The 22,524-nt window shown below is 38.3% G+C and overlaps 1 protein-coding gene across 5 annotated transcripts in view; it reads left to right on the plus strand.

Annotated features, from left to right (window-relative positions):
- FERMT1 (FERM domain containing kindlin 1) overlaps positions 1-22,524 on the plus strand; it is a 66,565-nt gene that overhangs the window by 30,047 nt on the left and 13,994 nt on the right. For 4 of the 5 annotated variants that reach the window (XM_067707509.1, XM_067707507.1, XM_067707506.1 and 1 more), the window contains 3 exons: positions 9,332-9,439; positions 9,855-9,986; positions 11,863-11,912. In XM_067707509.1, the coding sequence (XP_067563610.1) occupies positions 9,332-9,439; positions 9,855-9,986; positions 11,863-11,912 (290 nt within the window). The remainder of the gene's footprint in view (positions 1-9,331; positions 9,440-9,854; positions 9,987-11,862; positions 11,913-22,524) is intronic. The other variant, XM_067707508.1, reaches the window with a different exon arrangement.

The following is a 22,524-nucleotide window of genomic DNA, read 5'->3' on the forward strand; positions in this document are numbered from 1 at the left end:
TCTCCCTTTTGTAGAGTTGTGAATCGGCACTTAAAGTGGCCCAAAGTAGAAAACACACACTGGGTCACCAGTCCTCTGAGTGCACAGCATGATGGTATCCTTCCCATCCCAGTTCCGAGCTGACTGCTATTCTTCAATTATCACCGGGCACTTGTTCAAGGGGCCTGCCTCGGGTCACCTTTTCTGCACCCGTTCCTTCCTCATCCACGGCAGTGTTTCCGCCTCTTGTGTCACTGTCTTCTGCTTGGTCCTCATTTTGTCTGGTCTCCAGAGGCCCATCTGGACTCCCACTGCTTACCTAACTGGCATCTGCTTCAAAATAAGCCCTCTTCCTTGTTTCTGTGGAGCTCTTGCTCAGTCTTTGATTGAGATCCAACTTACTGCCCATGGGCCTAACTTGCATCTGGAGTACATCACTTCCAGTGAATCATGGTAAGAAAGCAAACTTTGGCTCTTCTTTGATAAAATCTTCAGGAGAAATTACTGTTACGGCTTCTCTTAACCAATTGTTTTGATTTTCTTAAGGGCAATGTGAATTATACAATTATTCAGGTTTTCCTTTTTGTGTTGCCTTCTAGAATCAAATCTTTACACTTTCTGTAACATCATTTTTTAGCCTCATTCCTGACTCAGCTTTACTCTTTCCTTGCCTAGTTCCTAGGTAACTTAATCTAACTTGTTGTATGCTATCTATTCTAATAAACTGCCTTAAATTTTTTTCTGAAACTAGATAACACATAAATAAAACATACTTATGCATTTTCTAATTGCTAAGTCAGGAATGTGGCCCCAACTTATCTCTTCAGCCTTGTGCCCCTGTTGTTTTATTTATTCAATTATTTATCGAACAACTACCATGTGCCAAGAACTAAAATAGAAGTTGAGGGCCCAAAACTGCTGGACGTTAGAATAACGTTTTCAAATTTATGAAATAAGATACATAGGATTACAAAATGGAACTATATTGAACTATAGTAACCAAAATATTTTTCAAAATGGATATAAGTAACATATCTGTTTAATTAGTTGATATCAAAGTGATGATGAATGTGAGCATTGTTTGAAAATAGCAACTGTGATGCAATATGAAAAATCTGTGATTCTGGTAGTCATGAAGTCACAAGTGCTCTGTAGTACTGTGGTTTGTGGCCTACATTCACCATGGAAGGAAATGCTAAATTTCCATTAAAAGCCGGTGCAAATGGAGGTGTAGTTTTTTCTAATCCAGGCTTATGGACCACCTGATTTAGACTCCCAAATCCAAGAATCGCAGATTCAGAAACCCTGCCCTAAGATCACATTCCGGTCTTATTCCTTCCAGAAAGGAGCTTTTCTCTACTCTTGGTCACACTGGCCCATCTCTTCTCTGAGCCACAACTGAGTATAATTTCAGGACTCACACCTCTAATTGTACCACATTCATGGATTTTCTCTAGAAATAAACTTCAAACTCCTTGGAGTTATGGAGCACTTCTGATATTTCCTTTACCCTCAACCCCTACGTGCTGCAAGGATGCTGGGAGAGTCAGACTTTCCTAGTCGCCTCCTCCAGGATGGGATCAGCTGGTCCTTGGAGACCCTCCTATCAATTTCCTTGCCAAGAGATTCCCCATTAAAACCCTTGCTTTGGCAATTGAGCTCAATGTTGAAAGTAAGCTCAGTCATCTACTGCTTAAAATAATAGTCAGGAACATGTAAGTGACATCACAGTCAAGGAATTCAGACATGGCAGATCATCAGCATAAATATCAAACATGGAGGGGCAGTGTTAAAAATGTGTTGTCTAAAAAGTGGAAGATTAAAAGGAATCATTCTTCCAGAAGGGGACAAGAACCCGGAAGGCAAATGTTACTAGGGCTGTTGTCCTAGGCTCTTTGCCTCCAGCCCCTGCTTGCTTAATTGGTAAGGAGTTCTGTGTCCATAGCCTATGAACAAAATGTATCTGAATCTAACAGCCAAATAGCAGCTGTCAACCCAAAGGTGACAGGAAAACTCAAGCTGGTGAGATAGGACTTTGGGGTGCAGGATGATTCCCCAACCACTCTAGAGTTGTGGCAGCCCTCCCTTCTCTGCCCTCCTAAAGTACAGAGTGCTATAAATGAAACCAAGTTTAAGGCTCCTGGGTAGAGGGATATAGAAACTTAAGATAGAGTTTGTGCTTTCAAAGAATCTACAATCAAATCAAGAAGAGCAAAGATAGCACCCATGAAACCACTGCAAACATACAAGGTACCCTACATTTAGGAGTTAAATCATATAATAGGACCAGGGAGCTTCTCTTCTCTGGCTTTCAGAGGAGAGATACAAGCAAGCTATAGAGCTGAGGCAACAGGCACTGATTAAAATCTCAGATGTATGAAAGTACTAGAATACATTTCAAATATGATATACTTTAAAAATGCAAAATCCAGAATCCATAAATAAAAGATTGGTACATTTTAATTAAAAAAATGAAAATTTTATGCATGACAAAAAAACTATAAATGAAGTTTAAAAAAGTCATTGCAACACATACTACAAACAAAAGGCCAGTCTCTAATATATCAAGAGCTCTTCCAAATCGATAATAAAATACCAACAACCCAGTAGACTAATAAGCAAAGGATGTGAACACATAGTTCATAGAAAAGGAACTACAATGGCTCTTATAAGGTCTTATACTGGCAAAGATCAAAAAGTTTCATGCACTATCTGAGTTAGCAAGAGTATGGGGAAATAGGCTCTCTCATACATACACTGCTTGTAGGTCAAATTATGAATTAATCTAGCCTCTATGGAAGGCAATTTGGCAATACCTATCAGAATTACCATTCTGCATGGCTTTGACCCAGAAAATCCACCCCTTGATATTTATACCACAGTTATACTCAAATATGTGAGTTGATATGTCTGTACACAAGAACAGTTATTACATTATTTGTTTTAGGGAAAAATTGGAAACCACCTAAACATCCATCAATAGGGAACTGGTTAAATACGTTATGGTCCATTCATATAGTGTTTTGATTAGGAGGAATGAATCAGCTTTCTTTTGATGGGGAGCATATTCAGGGAATATTACTGAATGAAAAAGAACAAGGTACAAAACAATCGGTAGAGAAACTACACTTTGTGGGGAACAAGGAAGGGAAAGAGACTGACTTTTTATTGTATACCCTTTGTCCCTTTTGAATTCATTCAAAATGAATTCCATCATTATATACTCTTTTGCCCCATTTAAGTGCATTTTAAAATGTGTGCATTTAAAAAAAACAAAAAAACTTTTGTGACTCCAGTAGTTTATAGTATTTTTTTAAATGTTCACTAGAGAAAAGGTACATCAGTTTTAATAAGAGGCCTAGAAGATACTAAAACTTGCTATCCAACTGGGGACTTCCCTGGTGGTCTGGTGATTAAGAATCCACCTTCCAATGCAGGGGACACGGGTTTGAGCCCTGGTCCGGGAAGATCCCACATGCTGCAGAACAACTAAGCCCGTGCGCCACAACTACTGAGCCTGCGTGCCGCAACTACTGAGCCCACATGTCACAACTACTGAAGCCCGCACACCTAGAGCCCATGCTCTGCAACAAGAGAAGCCACCGCGATGAGAAGCCCGCGCACCTAAACGAAGAGTAGCCCACGCTTGCAGCAACTAGAGAAAGCCTGTGCGCAGAAATGAAGAGCCAGCACAGCCAAAATAATTAATTAATTTAAAAAACTTGCTACCCAAGTTTTTAGGGAATCACTTAAGAGTGATTAGATCCAAATAGTAATCCTTTCCTGAGAGCATGAAAACTATGGGAGGTAGGTTTTGTTATTTTTTATATTGTTGGTTGGTGGAAGGAGGGAAGGGTTTACTGAATTGACTAGATAGGGAGAAACAGGGATTCAAGCAGTGGGGTTGGCAGAAACCACGTGCTTTGGTGGTTTCTATTTTCAATTAACCAGGAGACAAAGGAAATTGAGGGCCAAGGAGAGGGCAGCAGTAGCCAGTTCCCACCAGGGAAAAATTTGTTTCTGAGTAGCTGAAACCACTGAAAGAGTTCTCAGGAAAAAAGCTTTTGGGACACCTGTTAATGAATGAACCTGTGAAGACCCAGGACCTTGTGCTGTCCCAGAGCCTCAGTGGGAATGTGAACAAGCCTCCAAAGAGGAAAATCCAGAGCTCTGTGGATGCCGCAGAGGAATCCAGGTTCCTCAGCAGGAGCCAGGCTGGCCCGGCATCTTCTCTTGATGTTAGTCTGTAAATGCAGGCAACTCTTGTTTAACCAATATTCTGTCAAAGAGTTTTTTTTTAATCTGGCTTGGGGTGGAGGGGAGTTAAGTATTTTTAGGTGAGAAAGCTCTTATTAAATTTTTTAAATCTTTACTGACTGCATTTGAGAGAGAAGCCTTACAGGGTGATTTAACTTACTCTCACTAAAACCCCTACAGCAGACAGAGAGGGAGAAATAGATGATTGATTGATTGATAGATAGATAGATAGATAGACAAATATGACAGTTTGTTAGTCCAATTCAGATTTCGGCAACCGCACATACTATTTAGATTTTGTGTTTCAGCTGTGAATTAAAGGCAGGGGCCTATGGGGGAGTGGGTTGGGGGTTGCTTGCCTGGTTTTGGTGTGCACTGTGTGTGTGGTTTGTTTAGTTGTCATGTCTTTGGATTACAGTATAATTGACATGCCATAAAATTTACCCTTTGTAAGTGTACAATGTGATTTTCAGTGAATTTATACAGTTGTGCAACCATCACCACAATCTAGTTTTAAAACACTTGTGTCACCCAAAAATGTTTCCTCATACCCATTTGTGGTCAGTCCCTGCCCCCAGCCCCAGCCCGCACCTGGTGTGCTTTCTGTCTTGAGTTTTGCCTTTTCTAGAAATTTCACATATGGAATCATACAGTGTGTAATCTTGTATCTGGACTCTCGGCATGATGACTTCGAAGGTTATCTGTGTTTTTGCCGGAGTGGTGTCCTATCGTGTGGATGGACACATTTGGATACACTTGTTTATCCATTTTCCAGCTGAGGGACATTGGGTTGTTTCTGGTTTGGAGCTGTTATGAATGATGCTACCATGAATGTTTTTATGTGTGTCATATTTTAGTTTGTTTTTGGAGGATTCTGGGGCAAACTCCTGAGGGTTTCCGTGACACCTGTCGAAGTTCACAAAACAAGGACAGACTTTCTTAAGATTCTTATTATTCCAGCCTCCTGAAAACCACACCCCTGGATCTGCATTTGCCCTCCTTTCCAAGCAGCTTTAGAAATGCTGAGAAGGAGGGAGCCTGTGGACAGGTCACGGTCCCACTGGCCTAAGAGCAGCACCGCTTGCCAGGCTCGGGCTCACTGCGGATTTTGACCTTCCCTGTCACCTTTTTCCCTAGTGTGCATAAAGTTAATGCAAAACGAAAAACAAACTCATGCCAACCAACCCGTGATAAACCTGTTTAGGTACTCTATCTTTCTATTTCTCCCCCATGTTATCTTTAACAGTTTATCGTTTTTAAAGGATACAGTAAAGTATAGCCTCAATATGAAAAAAAAAAAAAGAAAAGAAAATCAAACATAGGAGAGTTATTGTTTAATTGGTACAGAATTCCAGTTTTGTAAGATGAAATGAGTTCTGGAGACAGATGGTGGTAATGGTTGCACAGCAACGCAAGTGTACTTAATGCCACTGAACCATACACTTAAAAATGGCTAATACTAAAAAGGAATTATTTAGAGTAAAAATGGAAAATAGTCCTTTACCATGACCTTTCTCCTGAGAACTAGCCACAGTTAACAGCTTAATGATTAATCATTCATGCAGATTTTTTCACATACATTTATAAACGTATTTTTGAACAGATTTTCAGGATCTTTTCTTCCTACATAAATAGGATCATGTATTTGCTGTGTAGCTCGCTTCTTTTTACTTCATAATATATCACAGCCATCTTTTCATGTCAGCATATGTGTCTGACTCACTTTTTAACCAGTACAAAATAATCAGAGGAAAGGCTATAGTTTATCAGGACCTGTGGGTTGCTTGAAATTTTTCCTCTTTCAAAAACTGTGAACATTCTTGTACAAGTGTCTTTGATGAGTGCCTTGCATTTCTTTAGAATAGTAACTGTGGACATGCTCATGAAAGGGCAAAAAAAACATTTAAATATCCCACCAAAGTTCTTCCTACTGATCTCATATGTGTAAGTGCCCGTTTGCACCACATCCTCACCAATACCAGCCATTACCAGCACTTACAGCCTGGGTAAATCTCATAAGAAAATAGAAATTATGTCATCTTGTTTTTGGAGTTTTATTCTAATAAATTTATTTATTTATTTTTGGTTGTGTTGGGTCTTCGTTGCTGTGTGCAGGCTTTCTCTAGTTGCGGTGAGTGGGGGCTACTCTTCGTTGTGGTGTGCGGGCTTCCCATTGCAGTGGCTTCTCTTGTTGTGGAGCATGGACTCTAGGCGCACGGGCTTCAGTAGCTGCAGCACGTAGGCTCAGTAGTTGTGGCGCACAGGCGTAGTTGCTCCACGGCATGTGGGATCTTCCCGGACCAGGGCTCGAACCTGTGTCCCCTGCATTGGCAGGCGGACTCTTAACCACTATGCCACCAGGGAAGCCCTATGTCTTCTTGTTTTAATTTGAATTCTCTGATTACTAGTGAGGTTGAGAATCTTTTCTAATGTTTATGTGGCCATTTTGTTTTCTTCTGTGAATTGCCTGTTGATATATATATTTGCCTCATCTTCTATTGAACTCTTTATATTTTTCGTATTTATTTATAGGAGCACTTTGTGTGTAATGGATATTACCTTTTTTTATTGCAGATATTTCCTTTCAATCTATACCTTATAAACATATAATCTTATTCAGGGGATTTTTCACTTAAAAATGTTTAGTTATTGGGCTTCCCTGGTGGCGCAGTGGTTGAGAGTCCACCTACCGATGCAGGGGACACGGGTTCGTGCCCCGGTCTGGGAAGATCCCACATGCCGCGGAGAGGCTGGTCCCGTGAGCCATGGCCGCTGAGCCTGCGCATCCGGAGCCTGTGCTCCGCAACAGGAGAGGCCACAACAGTGAGAGGCCCGCGTACCGCAAAAAAAAAGAAAAAAAGTTTAGTTATTGATTGTCAAGTCAGCCTTATACAGCATAACCTAAAGTTTTCCTGTCTTGCTTAGAAAGGGCTTCCTTGCTGAAAAATTACAAAAAGTTTTCTCTCATGCTTCCTTCTAATAGTTTTGATTGTTATCTTTAGATTTTTTTATAACCGCTTTTAGATATATAATTCACATAATACCATGCATTTCACATACCAACATTTCACCCATTTAATATGTACAAATCAATGGTTTTTAGTATATTCACAGAGTTGTGCAACCAACACCACTATCTAATTTCAGAGCATTTTCATCATCCCACCAAGAAGTCCATCACCCATTTGGAGTCTCTTCCCATTTCCCTCCAACCCTCCTAATCCTAAGCAAGCATCAGTCTACTTTCTGCCTCTATGGATTTGCTTATTCTGGACATTTCATGTACATGGAGTTATACAATATACAAACTATGTGGTACTTTGTGACAGTTTCTTTCACTTAGCGTAGAATTTTCAAGGTCTATTCATATTGTAGCATGTATCAGTATTTCATTTCTTTTCATTGCCAAATAATATTCCATTATATATATATGTATTTATGCATTTGTCAGCTGACGGACATCTGGATTGTTTCTACTTTTTGGCTATTATGAAAAATACTGCTGTGAACATTCATGTACAAGTCTCAGTTTTGTTTTTTTTTGACTTTTTAAAATTAATGTAAAATATACAAAACATAACATTTGCCATTTTAACCATTTTTAGGTCTACAATTCAGTGGCATTAAGTACATTCACAGTGTTGTGCAACTATCACCACTATTTTCAGAACTATTTCATCATCCTGTACAGAAACGCTGTACCCATTAAACAAAGCTCCCCATTTTCCCCTTCCTCCAGCCCCTAGTAACCTCTATCCTACTTCCCGTCTGTATGAATTTGCCTAGTCTAGGTACTTCATGTAAGTGGAATCATACAATAATTGTCCTTTTGTGTCTGTCTGATTTCACTGAGCGTAATGTCTTCAAGGTTCATTTATGTTGTAGCACGTATCAGAATTCCTTTCCTTTTCAAGCCTGAATAATACTCCATTGTATTCCATTGTATGTATTGGATATACATTACATTTTGTTTATTCAATCATCTATTGATAGATATTTTGGTTGTTTCTAGCTTTTGGCAATTGTGAATAATGCTACTATGAACATTGGTGTAATAGTATTTGTTTGAGTCCCGGTTTTCAATTTTTTTTCAGTATATACTTATGAGTGGAATTGCTGGATCATATTCTATGTTCAGCTTTTTCAGGAACTGCCAAACTGTTTCCCATGGAGGCTACACCATTTTACATTCCCACCAGCAATGCACAGGGGTTCCAATTTGTCCACATTCTCACCACTATTTGTTATTATCTGTCCTTTAGATTAGATTCATCCTAGTGGATGTGAAGTGGTATCTCATTGTGGTTTTGCATGTTTAGATTCTTTAATCTATCTGTAATTTATGTATTTTGGATGTGTAAGATTGTTTTGTGATTTTTCGATTTTTGTTCTCCAAATTGCTTGGCATTTTTAACACTGTTATAGTGCTGAATTCTTTCTTCCCCTGCTGATAAAATGCCATTTTCTTTTATATTAAATTATATACATACATAGGTCTGTTGCTGGATATTGCTTTACTGACATTTTGTGAATTGCTATACCAATACCACACTATTTTAGTTGCTGCCACTTTATTATATATTTTAATATCTGGGAGGACAAGTGTCTCCCCAGCATTGTTCTTTTTCAAAATGTTCTTGGAGATATTTGAACATTGTCTCTTCCAGCCCAACTTGATCAGCTTGCATGAAGTTCCACTAAAAACCCCTGTCAGATTCTGATTAGATTTACAGAGTCTACAGATCAGCCTGGGGACCCCTTCTCCTTATACTACTTATCACATAAACCATTTCACTACCTGTGTTTCCCAACAATAGAAGTGTGATAAGAAAGGGAAAATACTGGAATCTAAGATGGGTCAGTTTGGCCCCTTCAAGAAGCTCTGGAAAATATTTTGAGAAAGAAAGTTCTTAATTCAGAAGTAAAATGAGCTGGGGCAGTGGAAAGATAGAGGGGTTTCTTTCCGTTACCTGAACTAAAGTTTATTGCATCTGATTAACAAGGATTGGCCTCAGTTATTCTAGATCTTTTGTACTGTGGAATGTAAATATGCCCCCTCATACATACACACACATATATCTCTTTCTTTCTCTAGTACGATGCTGTCCGAATAAACCAACTTTATGAACAAGCCAGGTGGGCCATTCTCTTAGAAGAAATTGACTGCACGGAGGAAGAAATGTTGATCTTTGCAGCACTACAGGTATGGGAACCTCGGTACCTTTCTCTGAAAGGAGACAAAGCAAATTTGTTCTCCTTAAAGTTTCATTTTCTTCATACTGATTGTTTTTCTTTGAAAAAGAGCTGAAAATGAGGGTAGTAAATTATTTAAAATATTCCTCATAACCCATCCACATGCACATCTTATAAGGCATCAGTCTTGCCGTCCTCATCTCTTCTGCACTACAAGGTCAACCAGTGATGGGAAAGAACTGAGTTGGAACATGACTAACCATAAATCTCAAAATAATTTAAATTATATTTCATTTTCCCTACATAGCTGGGGGATCTCCTTCCAGGAGATGTTCAGTATTGCAGGGGAATTGTCTTCAAAGAAGAAATGGCCGATGGATTCCCTTGTGTTTATAACATTCCTAAAACCTCTGTTTTTGTTGTAGTATCACATTAGCAAACTGTCATTGTCTACTGAAATACAGGATTTTACAAATGAATCTGAGGTCGACGAAGTAGAAGCAGCACTTTCTAATTTGGAAGTGACCCTGGAAGGTGGAAAAGCAGACAACACTTTGGTATGAATTTTTCTGATAACTCGGAATTGTGGCTTTGCTCTGATTGACAAACATAGATGAGTTTTTTTATTGTTATGAGGGAATATTTTGTCTGATTTTGAAAAATAGAAAATACTCTCTTCATCTGACAAACTTAAACCTAGCAAGAACTGACTAGCTTTTCTCAGGTCGCTCTGTAAGAGACGGTAAGGTATTTTCATCACTCTCAATGACAATTCTTTCATATTGTATTTCTTCTTAAAGATAAGCTAGCTTGTATGAGGGAAAGACTGCTGAGGGCTCCATTTCACTAGTGTGGAACATGAATTGGCCCTTTAACTTAAGTCTAGAAGAATGAGGTAGCTGTGAAAGTAGAGAAACCATATGATCTGTTGACTTAGTCATACATTTCAACTGGGCAAGGTTGGACATTGTAAAATGTTCCTGAACCTTTTGACTTTAGTAAATAAAGAAAAACTCTCCAGTAAAACATAAAGAAATAACACTGTTTTATCATCTTTATTGCTCCTTATCCAAGAAATGTGGCTGAATGTCAGCTTTATAATTGCAGTGCCCCTCCTTGTTTGATTCATTCATTGGGAGCCACTCTTTTGTATAACTTCTTCAGTCATTAGTTTAATCACATTGAATCAGAGAGGTAGAGTCATTGTAATTGGCTATAAATAGTAATAGATAAAAATGAGTCATTATATAGTTTTGTATTTAATGTGTGTTCTATTATGGTTAAATTCCTTAAAATAGGAAATTGGTATCATGCCAAAGCAAATACTTCATACAAACTGAATTCCCAGATTCTGTAGAGATTCAGGCCCTGAATCACATTTGTTAGAGACATGGGCCCCATGAAACTCGACTTCTCTTTTGTCTACATCCTCCACTAAATACTTACAATGGAAAAGTCATCCTTCTTAGAATAAATAAAAAATTCCCTTCTCACCTTCCTCAGTATTTTTTTTTGATGCCAAACAATAGTCTTTTCAGTTTGAAAAAAGGCACCAACCTACACTGCAGAATGAACTTTAAACGAGATTCCTTCTGAGAGTTTAATCAGTGAACTAGATATAGCAAGACTTATCCACTCTGATATAAACATTGTAAAATATTTTGTTTATACATAAAAGTAGTAGTTTTTTTATAAATTTATTTCTTTTATTTATTTATTTTTGGCTGCGTTGGGTCTTTGTTGCTGCACGTGGGCTTTCTCTAGTTGCAGCTATCAGGGGCTACTCTCCATCACGGTATGCAGGCTTCTCATTGTGGTGGCTTCTCTTGTTGAGGGCTCTAGGCCCGCAGGCTTCAGTAGTTGTGGCACGTGGGCTCAGTAGTTGTGGTGCACGGGCTTAGTTGCTCTGCGGCATGCGTGATCTTCCCGGACCAGAGCTCGAACCCGTGTCCCCTGCATTGGCAGGTGGATTCTTAACCACTGCACAACCAGGGAAGCCCCAAATTAGTAGTTTCTAACTCAAATTTTTAACTTGAGTGATAGTGTGTGGTAGTTTTTAAAATCTTTTTTCCTTTGTGTAATATATGACACAGAAAAGTAAAAAATACAAAAACGTACAGCTTAACAAATTAGTATTAATTTGTCACCCAAGTCACCACCCAAATCAAGAACTAGAACTTTACCAATCACCCCAGAAGTCCCACATGTGCCCGATCCTAGTCCTAACCCTCCCCCACCTCACCCCCAAGGTAACAACTGGAAATGTAGCTGGTGTGACTGAGGAACTGAGTTTTTCAATTTATTTAATTTTAATTAATTCTAATGTAAATAGCTACACATGGAGGGTGGCTACAGTGTGGGACAGTGCAGGTACAGAGTATCAGCACCACCTGTCTAATTACTGCTTGTCAAATGTTATCTGCTTTTCCTCAGGAGGACATTACTGATATCCCTAAACTTGCAGATAATCTCAGATTATTTAGGTAAGTCACCCTTGAAGAGGAAAGAAGTTACACAAAATCTTGCAGGTAAAGAGTCTAGGAGTTTAAATTGAACATCCATTAGGCAGGTTCATTGTTCAAAGGTGAGAGCATGAGCTTTGGCATCAGGCAATGGATGGAGTCCTAGCTCCACTATGCACATCAGCTGGGTGACCTCAGGTATTGTCCTTATGCCTCAGTTTCCTGATCTATAAAGTGGGGATATACCTTCCCTTAGGCTTGTTGGGAGAATTAAATTAGATGATGCATATGAAGCATTGAGCATGGTGCCTGGCTGATTAAATGGTGGTGTAAACACGGCTGGTGTCAGTGATACTGAACACGTATGCCAGACTGGAATTCTTTCTATGGTCCACCTGCTCAGGACTCTCACACTATTTGAAAGCTCTTTCATGGTTTAAAAATCAGTTGTCTCTAGAACTTTGATCCTGGGCTTATAGAGAGTAGTCACCTTAGTTTATCTACCTTCACCTGTTAAAGTATTTCTGATAAACTCCCCAGTCACCTCAGGTCAATCTGAAACTGTTAAAAAGGCAGAGAAGTTTTTTACCTTCTTCATGGGAAGAAAGGGCTGCCACATTTGTGATGGTGCCAAGGTGGGTTAGGATGAAAAGAGTAGGGTCCTTTTGAAGTTCTATCAGTTACTTTATGGTTTGTTGACTTTTCTTAACAAGCTGACACTTCACTGAGTCAGTTGGCTTGAAAAGAAACACAAGTCGCTTTTTTTAACATATGATGCAAAGAAAGACTTGGAAAGAATGAACAATGAATCAGCTATAAATGAGAAACAAGCGTCTGAAGGTAACAATATTTGTCACTGGGTTTCTACAAGGTTTTTTTTTTTAGTGTGATTTTAGCAGATGGTTCCAAACAATAGGGTCATTCATTTAACTTCCGTGGCATAAATAGTTGCAACCATGCATATTGTTATAGTCAGAGCTACAGAAAAAAAATCAGGATTTGAATCCACAAATACATCTTAATAAATTATTAATAATTGTTCTTAAAAGAAATTCAGTTGCCGTTTTCTCTATATAGAGCAAATTGAGCTCTTCGCAAACCAAATAATGACAATATTCTTCCTATAGATGTTTTTGATGAAGGAAGCGATATCCTGAAACTAAGCCCTGAATCCGTATCACTTTAGGGTGATTATTATGCTAAAACTCACAAAGTTGTCCTCATATTTCACCAGTGGCCACTTTATCTACCAAAGGTTTCAAGGCATTGAATGTATAATATAATATGGTTTCTGGAAGAAAATAATAAAGGAGGAAGCTGGGGGGGGGGGGGGATGAAACAGAAAAGGAGAAGGAAAGGGAGGAAAGATGTTGGAGAGTGGAGCTCTGCTGCTAGTGGGTGTGTGACCCTTATAGACCCTTCATTTCTCTGGGCCTCCTTTCCTCAGCAGGAGAAGAGCATTGAACTAACCCTTTGATTTTTAATTTTTTTTTTCTTTGACAGTGAAGCTCTTTTTTTCCCCCTAAACACATCTATTGAACCACTATATAAACAGTGAACTTCACTTCCTAGCAACATGACCTCTGATCTGATGCAAATCTCAGTCTCACTATAAATTCATTTGAATGTTGGGTAAGATAAAAAGAATTGTCAATACAAAGTTGATCTTGAAGTGAGACTGGGAAATCTCAGCTTGCAGGAAACGAAGAGGGAACTAGTTCTACAAATGAAGCTTCAGCTGCACAGGGGGGTTTGGCCATGAACATTGATTCTCATGGCTCAGGGCTGGAATTTTAATCCCCACACAGGATTCAAGGTGGGGCTGCCTCCTGTAAAGTTATTAGCCAGGACTGAAGCTGCTGCCTAAAGCCAGAAACTTGCAAGAGCTGCCTTCTCTGCTTAACAGGGAGTAGAAAAACTGCCTATCAGTCAAAGGAAGAGTAAGTTCATCCTTGCATAGAGTGCTGTGTGGGGAGATGAAATGTCTCTTGAAAAGTCAGAGCCAAGGTCTGTGCCACACACAGATGTAGATCTAAATTTAAATGTCTTATATGATAAGAGAATTCTGAAAAATAAAACACAAACTGGTCCAGAACCACAAAAGCTATGAAACCCTAGCAAATGTAATTGCAAAAATATTTGGAGGGAAATATTCACAATCTAGCACGCGTGGACCTTCTACAGAAAACAGCAACACCCCCAAAACAAACAAACAAACAAACAACCTCCCAATAAAAATTACTAACCATGTGAGTTCATGAACCACCATAAAGAAAAGTCAGTAGGTCCAGTAAATAAGCGGATTAGCCATTTTAATAATTTTAGGTAATAGAACAATCTGAAGAAACCATAAAATGAGTATGTTTAGAATCATTAAGTACATTGAAAGGTAAAAATTGTAATGAAAGGCAGTATTAGAAACTCTAAAAAAGAAAAATATAGTCATAGAAATTTAAAATTGAATACATGTATTAAACATCAAGTTCAAAACACAAAGAGAGGACTTAGAAAGGTAGAAGTGGAAGATATGGTATAGATAGAATGAGAAGGTTCAACTAGGAGTTTCAGAAAGAAAAAAAGGGGAGAAGCAAACATTCCAAAGAGAATGCTTATTTTCCATAATTGTTGAAGACAAACTCCTTAAATTCAAGAATCACAAATCCCAACAAAATAAATCAGTATAAACGTACATCTTGGTGTGGCCAACCATTGGTAAGAGAAAGTCTTTGAAGTCAAAGAGAAAAGATAGATTTCCTATAAAGGAAAAACTGTTCTTGTTGGCTGGAAGATATCTTGAAAGGGCTAAGAGAAGATAACAATCAATCTAGAACTTTATGCCCAATCTCTCAACATTTTACTTGCTACAAACGCTTAAATATAAATCAGGCAAGATACAATACTAATAGTCAATTACATATTTAATAAAAACAATGATTTATTCCCAAACTGTAAGGTGTAACCACTGTTGGAGAAACTACCTTGGAATAAATGGCTCCACAGCAGGGTTATAGGGAGAGGTTACAAATAAAACTCATTCATGGAGTCATTCATAATCAAGTTACTGTAGCAAAGAAGTTCCAGTCAGACATACCCAATGTGCTATAGAAGACTGTCAGTGTGATTTAGTTCATAAATAAGAGACTCTTAAATTTGGTAGAATCTTTACAGTATTTTTAAAGAGATGGAGGGTGACTACGAAAATCTTTAGTCCTACTCTAAGGCTCACTGGTTATCACATGCAAAATTACCTGTTAAGAGTTATACTTAAAAAAAAAGAGGGACTTGCCTGGTGGCTCACTGGTTAAAAACCCACCTGCCGCTGCAAGGGCACAGGTTCGATCCCTGGTCTGGGAAGATCCCACATGCCACGGAGCAACTAAGTCCAAGAGCCACAACTACTGGGCCCACGTGCTGCAACTACTGAAGCCCATGCACCTAGAACCCGTGTTCTGCAATGAGAAGTCACTGCAATGTGAAGCCTGCTACCGCAACGAAGAGTAGCCCCTGCTCACTGCAACTAGAGAAAGCCTGCACACAGGAACGAAGACCCAACGCAGCCAAAAAAAAAAAAAAAAGTTCCAAATCTATGACCTCTCTGTGATGATAAGTGGCCATCAGTAGTGAGCCTCCAGATACTTTCAAAATAATAAATGCACTTAATCTGTCATTTAGGAAAAGGTGATTGTAAAATGAGTGAGAAAATAACCAGTTTTTGAAAGATGTTAATGCTGTGAAGAGAACATTTTGGGTTTTGGGGGGGGATTTTTTGCTTTTGCTTTTTTTAACATCTTTATTGGAGTAAAATTGCTTTACAATGGTGTGTTAGTTTCTGCTTTATAACAAAGTGAATCAGTTATACATATACATATGTTCCCATATCTCTTCCCTCTTGCATCTCCCTCCCTCCCACACTCCCTATCCCACCCCTCTAGGTGGTCACAAACCACCTAGCTGATCTCCCTGTGCTGTGCGGCTGCTTCCCACTAGCTATCTATTTTAGGTTTGGTAGTGTATATATGTCCATGCCACTCTCTCACTTTCTCAAAGCTTACCCTGCCCCCTCCCTATATCCTCAAGTCCAGGCTCTAGTAGGTCTGTGTCTTTATTCCCATCTTACCCCTAAGTTCTTCATGACCTTTTCTTTTTTTCTTAGATTCCATATATATGTGTTAGCATACAGCATTTATTTTTCTCTTTCTGACTTACTTCACTCTGTATGAAAGACTCTAGGTCCATCCACCTCACTACAAATCTCTCAATTTCGTTTCTTTTTTGGCTGTGTAATATTCCATTGTATATATGTGCCACATCTTCTTTATCCATTCATCCAATGATGGACACTTAGGTTGCTTCCATGTCCTGGCTATTGTAAATAGAGCTGCAATGAACATTTTGGAACATGACTCTTCTTGAATTATGGTTTTCTCAGGGTATATGCCCAGTAGTGGGATTGCTGGCTCATATGGTAGTTCTATTTTAGTTTTTTAAGGAACCTCCACACTGTTCTCCATAGTGGCTGTATCAATTTATATGCCCACCAACAGTGCAAGAGTGTTCCCTTTTCTCCACACCATCTCCAGCATTTACTGTTTGCAGATTTTCTGATGATGGCCATTCTGACCGGTGTGAGGTGATACCTCAATGTAGTTTTGATATGCATTTCTCTAATGATTAGTGATGTTGAGAATTCTTTCATGTGTCTGTTGACAATCTGTATATCTTCTTTGGAGAAATGTCTATTTAGCTCGTCTGCCCATTTGTGGATTAGGTTGTTTGTTTTTTTGTCATTGAGCTGCATGAGCTGCTTGTAAATCTTGGAGATTAATCCTTTGTCAGTTGCTTCATTTGCAAATATTTTCTCCCATTCTGAGGGTTGTCTTTTGGTCTTGTTTATGGTTTCCTTTGCTGTGCAAAAGCTTTGAAGTTTCATTAGGTCCCATTTGTTTATTTTTGTTTTTATTTCCATTTTTCTAGGAGGTGGGTCAAAAAGGATCTTGCTGTGATTTATGTCATAGAGTGTTCTGCCTATGTTTTCCTATAAGAGTTTGATAGTGTCTGGCCTTACATTTAGGTCTTTAATCCATTTTGAGTTTATTTTTGTGTATGGTGTTAGGAAATTTTCTAATTTCATACTTTTACATGTACCTATCCAGTTTTCCCAGCACCACTTATTGAAGAGGCTGTCTTTTCTCCACTGTATATTCTTGCCTCCTTTATCAAAGATAAGGTGACCGTATATGCGTGGGTTTATCTCTGGGCTTTCTATCCTGTTCCATTGATCTATATTTCTGTTTTTGTGCCAGTACCATACTGTCTTGATTACTGTAGATTTGTAGGATAGTCTGAAGTCAGGGAGCCTGATTCCTCCAGCTCCATTTTTCGTTCTCAAGATTGCTTTGGCTATTTGGGGTCTTTCGTGTTTCCATACAAATTGTGAATTTTTTGTTCTAGTTTTGTGAAAAATGCCAGTGGTAGTTTGATAGGGATTGCATTGAATCTGTAGATTACTTTGGGTAGTAGAGTCATTTTCACAATGTTGATTCTTCCAATCTGTGAACATGGTATATCTCTCCATCTATTTGTATCATCTTTAATTTATTTCATCAGTGTCTTATAATTTTCTGCATACAGGTCTTTTGTCCACTTAGTTTATTCCTAGATATTTTATTATTTTTGTTGCAATGGGAAATGGGAGTGTTTTCTTAATTTCACTTCCAGATTTTTCATCATTAGGAATGACAGAGATTTCTGTGCATTAATGTTGTATCCTGCTACTTTACCAAATTCATTGATTAGCTTTCAAAGTTTTATGTCAGCATCTTTAGGATTCTCTATGTAGAGTATCATGTCATCTGCAAACAGTGACAGGTTTACTTCTTTTTTTTCCAATTTGGATTCCTTTTATTTCCCTTTCTTCTCTGATTGCTGTGGCTAAAACCTCCAAAACTATGTTGAATAAGAGTGCTGAGAGTGGGCAACCTTGTCTTGTTCCTGATCTTAGTGGAAATGGTTTCAGTTTTTCATCATTGAGGACAATGTTGGCTGTGGGTTTGTCATATATGGCCTTTATTATGGTGAGGAAAGTTTACTCTAGGCCTACTTTCTGCAGGGTTTTTATCATAAATGGGTGTTGAATTTTGTCGAAAACTTTCTCTGCATCTATTGAGATGATCATATGGTTTTTCTACTTCAATTTTTAATATGGTGTATCACGTTGATTGATTTGTGTATATTGAAGAATCCTTGCATTCCTGGAATAAACCCCACTTGATCGTGGTGTATGATCCTTTTAATGTGCTGTTGGATTCTGTTTGCTTGTATTTTGTTGAAGATTTCTGCATCTATGTTCATCAGTGATATTGGCCTGTAGTTTTCTTTATTTGTGACATCTTTGTCTGGTTTTGGTATAGGGGTGATGGTGGCCTCGTAGAATGAGTTTGGGAGTGTTCCTCCCTCTGCCATATTTTGGAAGAGTTTAAGGATAGGTGTTAGCTCTTTTCTAAATGTTTGATAGAATTTGCCTGTGAAGCCATCTGGTCCTGGGCTTTTGTTGTTGGAAGATTTTTAATCACAGTTTCAATTTCAGTGCTTGTGATTGGTCTGTTCATATTTTCTATTTCTTCCTGGTTCAGTCTCGGCAGGTGCTGTCTACAAGAGACCCACTTCAGACCTAGGGACACATACAGACTGAAAGTAAGGGGATGGAAAAAGATATTCTATGCAAATGGAAATCAAAAGAAAGCTGGAGTAGCAATTCTCATATCAGACAAAATAGACTTTAAAATAAAGACTATTACAAGAGACAAAGAATGACACTACATAATGATCAAGGGATCGATCCAAGAAGAAGATATAACAATTGTAAATATTTATGCACCCACATAGGAGCACCTCAATACATAAGGCAAATGCTAACAGCCATAATAGGGGAAATCGACAGTACCACAATCATAGTAGGGGACTTTAACACCCCACTTTCACCAATGGACAGATCATCCAAAATGAAAATAAATAAGGAAACACCAGCTTTAAATGAAACATTAAACAAGATGGACTGAATTGATATTTATAGGACATTCCTTCCAAAAACAACAGAATAGATATTTTTCTCAAGTGCTCATGGAATATTCTCCAGGATAGATCATATCTTGGGTCACAAATCAAGCCTTGGTAAATTTAAGAAAATTGAAATTGTATCAAGTATCTTTTCTGACCACAACGCTATGAGACTAGATATCAATTACAGGAAAAGATCTGTAAAAAATACAAACACATGGAGGCTAAACAATACACTACTTAATAACCAAGTGATCACTGAAGAAATCAAAGAGGAAATCAAAAAATAGCTAGAAACAAATGACAATGGAGACACAATGACCCAAAACCTATGGAATGCAGCAATAGCAGTTCTAAGAGGGAAGTTTATAGCAATACAGTTCTACCTTAAGAAACAGGAAACATCTCAAATAAACAACCTAACCTTGCACCTAAAGCAATTAGAGAAAGAAGAACAAAAAGCCCCCAAAGTTAGCAGAAGGAAAGAAATCATAAAGATCAGATCAGAAATAAATGAAAAAGAAATGAAGGAAATGATAGCAAAGATCAATAAAACTAAAAGCTGGTTCTTTGAGCAGATAAACAAAATTGATAAACCGCTAGCCAGACTCATCAAGAAAAAAAAGGGAGAAGACTCAAATCAATAGAATTAGAAATGAAAAAGGAGAAGAAACAACTGACACTGCAGAAATAAAAGGATCATGAGAGATTACTACAAGCAACTCTATGCCATGAAAATGGACAACCTGCAAGAAATGGACAAATTCTTTGAAATACACAACCTGCTGAGACTGAACCACGGAGAAATAGAAAATATGAACAGACCAGTCACAAGCACTGAGATTGAAACTGTGATTAAATATCTTCCAACAGACAAAAGCACAGGACCAGGTGGCTTCACAGGTGAATTCTATCAAACATTTAGAAAAGAGCTAACACCTATCCTTCTCAAACTCTTCCAAAGTAAAGCAGAGGGAGGAACACTCCCAAACTCATTCTACGAGGCCACCATCACCCTGATACCAAAACCAGACAAAGATGTCACAAAGAAAGAAAACTACAGGCCAATATCACTGATGAACATAGATGCAAAAAATCCTCAACAAAATACAAGCAAACAGAATCCAACAGCACATTAAAAGATCATACACCATGATCAAGTGGGGTTTATTCCAGGAATGCAAGGATCCTTCAATATATGCTAATCAATCAACGTGATACACCATATTAACAAATTGTAAGAGAAAAACTATATGATCATCTTAATAGATGCAGAAAAAGCTTTCAACAAAATTCAACACCCATTTATGATAAAAACCCTGCAGAAAGTAGGCATAGAGGGAACTTTCCTCAACATAATAAAGGTCATATGTGACAAACCCACAGCCAACGTTGTCCTTAATGGTGAAAAACTGAAACCATTTCCACTAAGATCAAGAGAAGGACAAGGTTGCCCACCCTCAGCACTCTTATTCAACATAGTTTGGGAAGTTTTAGCCACAGCAATCAGAGAAGAAAAAGAAATAAAGGAATCCAAATCAGAAAAGAAGAAGTAAAGCTGTCACTGTTTGCAGATGACATGATACTCTACACAGAGAATCCTAAAGATGCTGCCAGAAAACTACGAAAGCTCATCAGTGAATTTGGTAAAGTAGCAGGGTACAAAGTTAATGCACAGAAATCTCTGGCATTCCTATACACTAATGATGAAAAATCTGAAAGTGAAATTAAGAAAACACTCCCATTTACCATTGCAACAGAAAGAATAAAATATCTCAGAATAAACCTACCTAAAAGACGTGTATGCAAAAAATTATAAGACACTGATGAAGAGAACATTTTGAAACAATTTTTTGGAAATGTTTCCATTGCCACAGTGTTGCCAATAATGATACTGCCTATTAAAGCAATATTATCTGCTCACCTTTAAAACCTGGAAACAGAATTTTTCTGTGTTAAAGCATCCAAATTAAGAGTGATAGTGTATTTTAAACCCACTTATTAAAAATATTAAAGAGCAACATATCCTGATCAATTTGCATATGTGAATGATTGACATCAGCAAAGATGGAAATTAGCAGCCTTGTTTCAACAAAAACCTTCACAAACAGGTAGACGGCATTAAAATATGAATAGTGTGATTTAGTAAACAGGGCCAACAGTGTGCTTCCTCCACTGGGGTTTGTATAACTGAGCAATAACCTCCCTTCTTGAAACAAACCAAACTTTTCACATATATTTATTTTTAATTTAGGTTTATACAAGTTTTGTAATGTATATATTGTAATATATTACAAATAAATAATTGTAAATATGTTAGGGGGTAGGTACTCAAAATATTTTAAGGATTGGGTGTGCCACATTTTAGTTTGGAGATCACTGGTCTGGAGTTGTGTTTCTCAAACGAGGGAAACATGTTAGGAAAGGTTACTTAAAATGAAGATGCCTGGGCCCTAACCTGGACCTGCTGAATAGGAAGGATTCTCTGGGACTGGGCCCAGGCTTGTATATCTTCAACAAGTTCCCTCCCAATTCTGATGAACACCAGAATTTGAGAACCATTTTTCTAGAAAATAAAGCCCAGCTCCTTAGGTGGACATTCAGAGTCCCACCGTGGCCCTCGTCTGCTTGCTGTTCTGGTCCCCATCAGCCCCACACATGGAAATGCTGTAGCCTCAGAAACTGCCTCTTTGCCCATTTCCATGGCTCAGCCCGGCACCCAGCATGAGGCAGATGTCCAAGAAGTGTTGACTCAACTCCTACCAGCAAGGTACCAGGCTCTGACTCGTCTCTGCATTTTGCACATGCAGTTGCCTGAACTCTTTTTTTTTTTTTAATTTTATTTATTTTTGGCTGTGTTAGGTTTTTGTTGCTGCATGTGAGCTTCCTCTAGTTGTGGTGAGTGGGGGCTACGCTTCGTTGCGGTGTGCGGGCTTCTCATTGCTGTGGCTTCTCTTGTTGTGGAACACGGGCTCTAGGCACATGGGCTTCAGTAGTTGCAGCACGCAGGCTCAGTAGTTGTGGCACATGGGCTTAGTTGCTCCATGACATGTGGGATCTTCCCAGACCAGGGATCAAACCCATGTCCCCTGCATTGGCAGGTGGATTCTTAACCACTGCACCACCAGGGAAGTCCCTGAACTTTTCTTTTTGAAATTTCTTTTCCCTGTTCCTCCCATCAAATTCTTATTGATCCTTCATTCTATGTTTAAATATTGTGTACTCTGTTACTCACCACTCCTATGTCCTTGTGGTATGACTTACCACATTTTATTATATTTATTTACTTATACATTTCCCTCTTTTAATTACAAGCTCCATGAGTATTTGACACTGTCTCTTCTCTTTTTTTTTTTTTTTTTTTTTTTGTCATACTTCAGGTAACATTTATTGATTGCTTGTTTTGTTTTTTGGTTTTCTGAAATTTATTTTTATTGAGATAACATTGATTTATAACATTATATGTTTCATATGTACAACATTATATTTCTACTCCTGTATACCCTACAGTGTGCTCACCACCAAAAATTTAGTTTCTATCCATCACCATACAGTTGATCCCCTTTACCCATTTTGC

This window comes from Pseudorca crassidens, chromosome 15, assembly GCF_039906515.1.
Source record: "Pseudorca crassidens isolate mPseCra1 chromosome 15, mPseCra1.hap1, whole genome shotgun sequence".
Lineage (NCBI taxonomy): Eukaryota > Metazoa > Chordata > Mammalia > Artiodactyla > Delphinidae > Pseudorca > Pseudorca crassidens.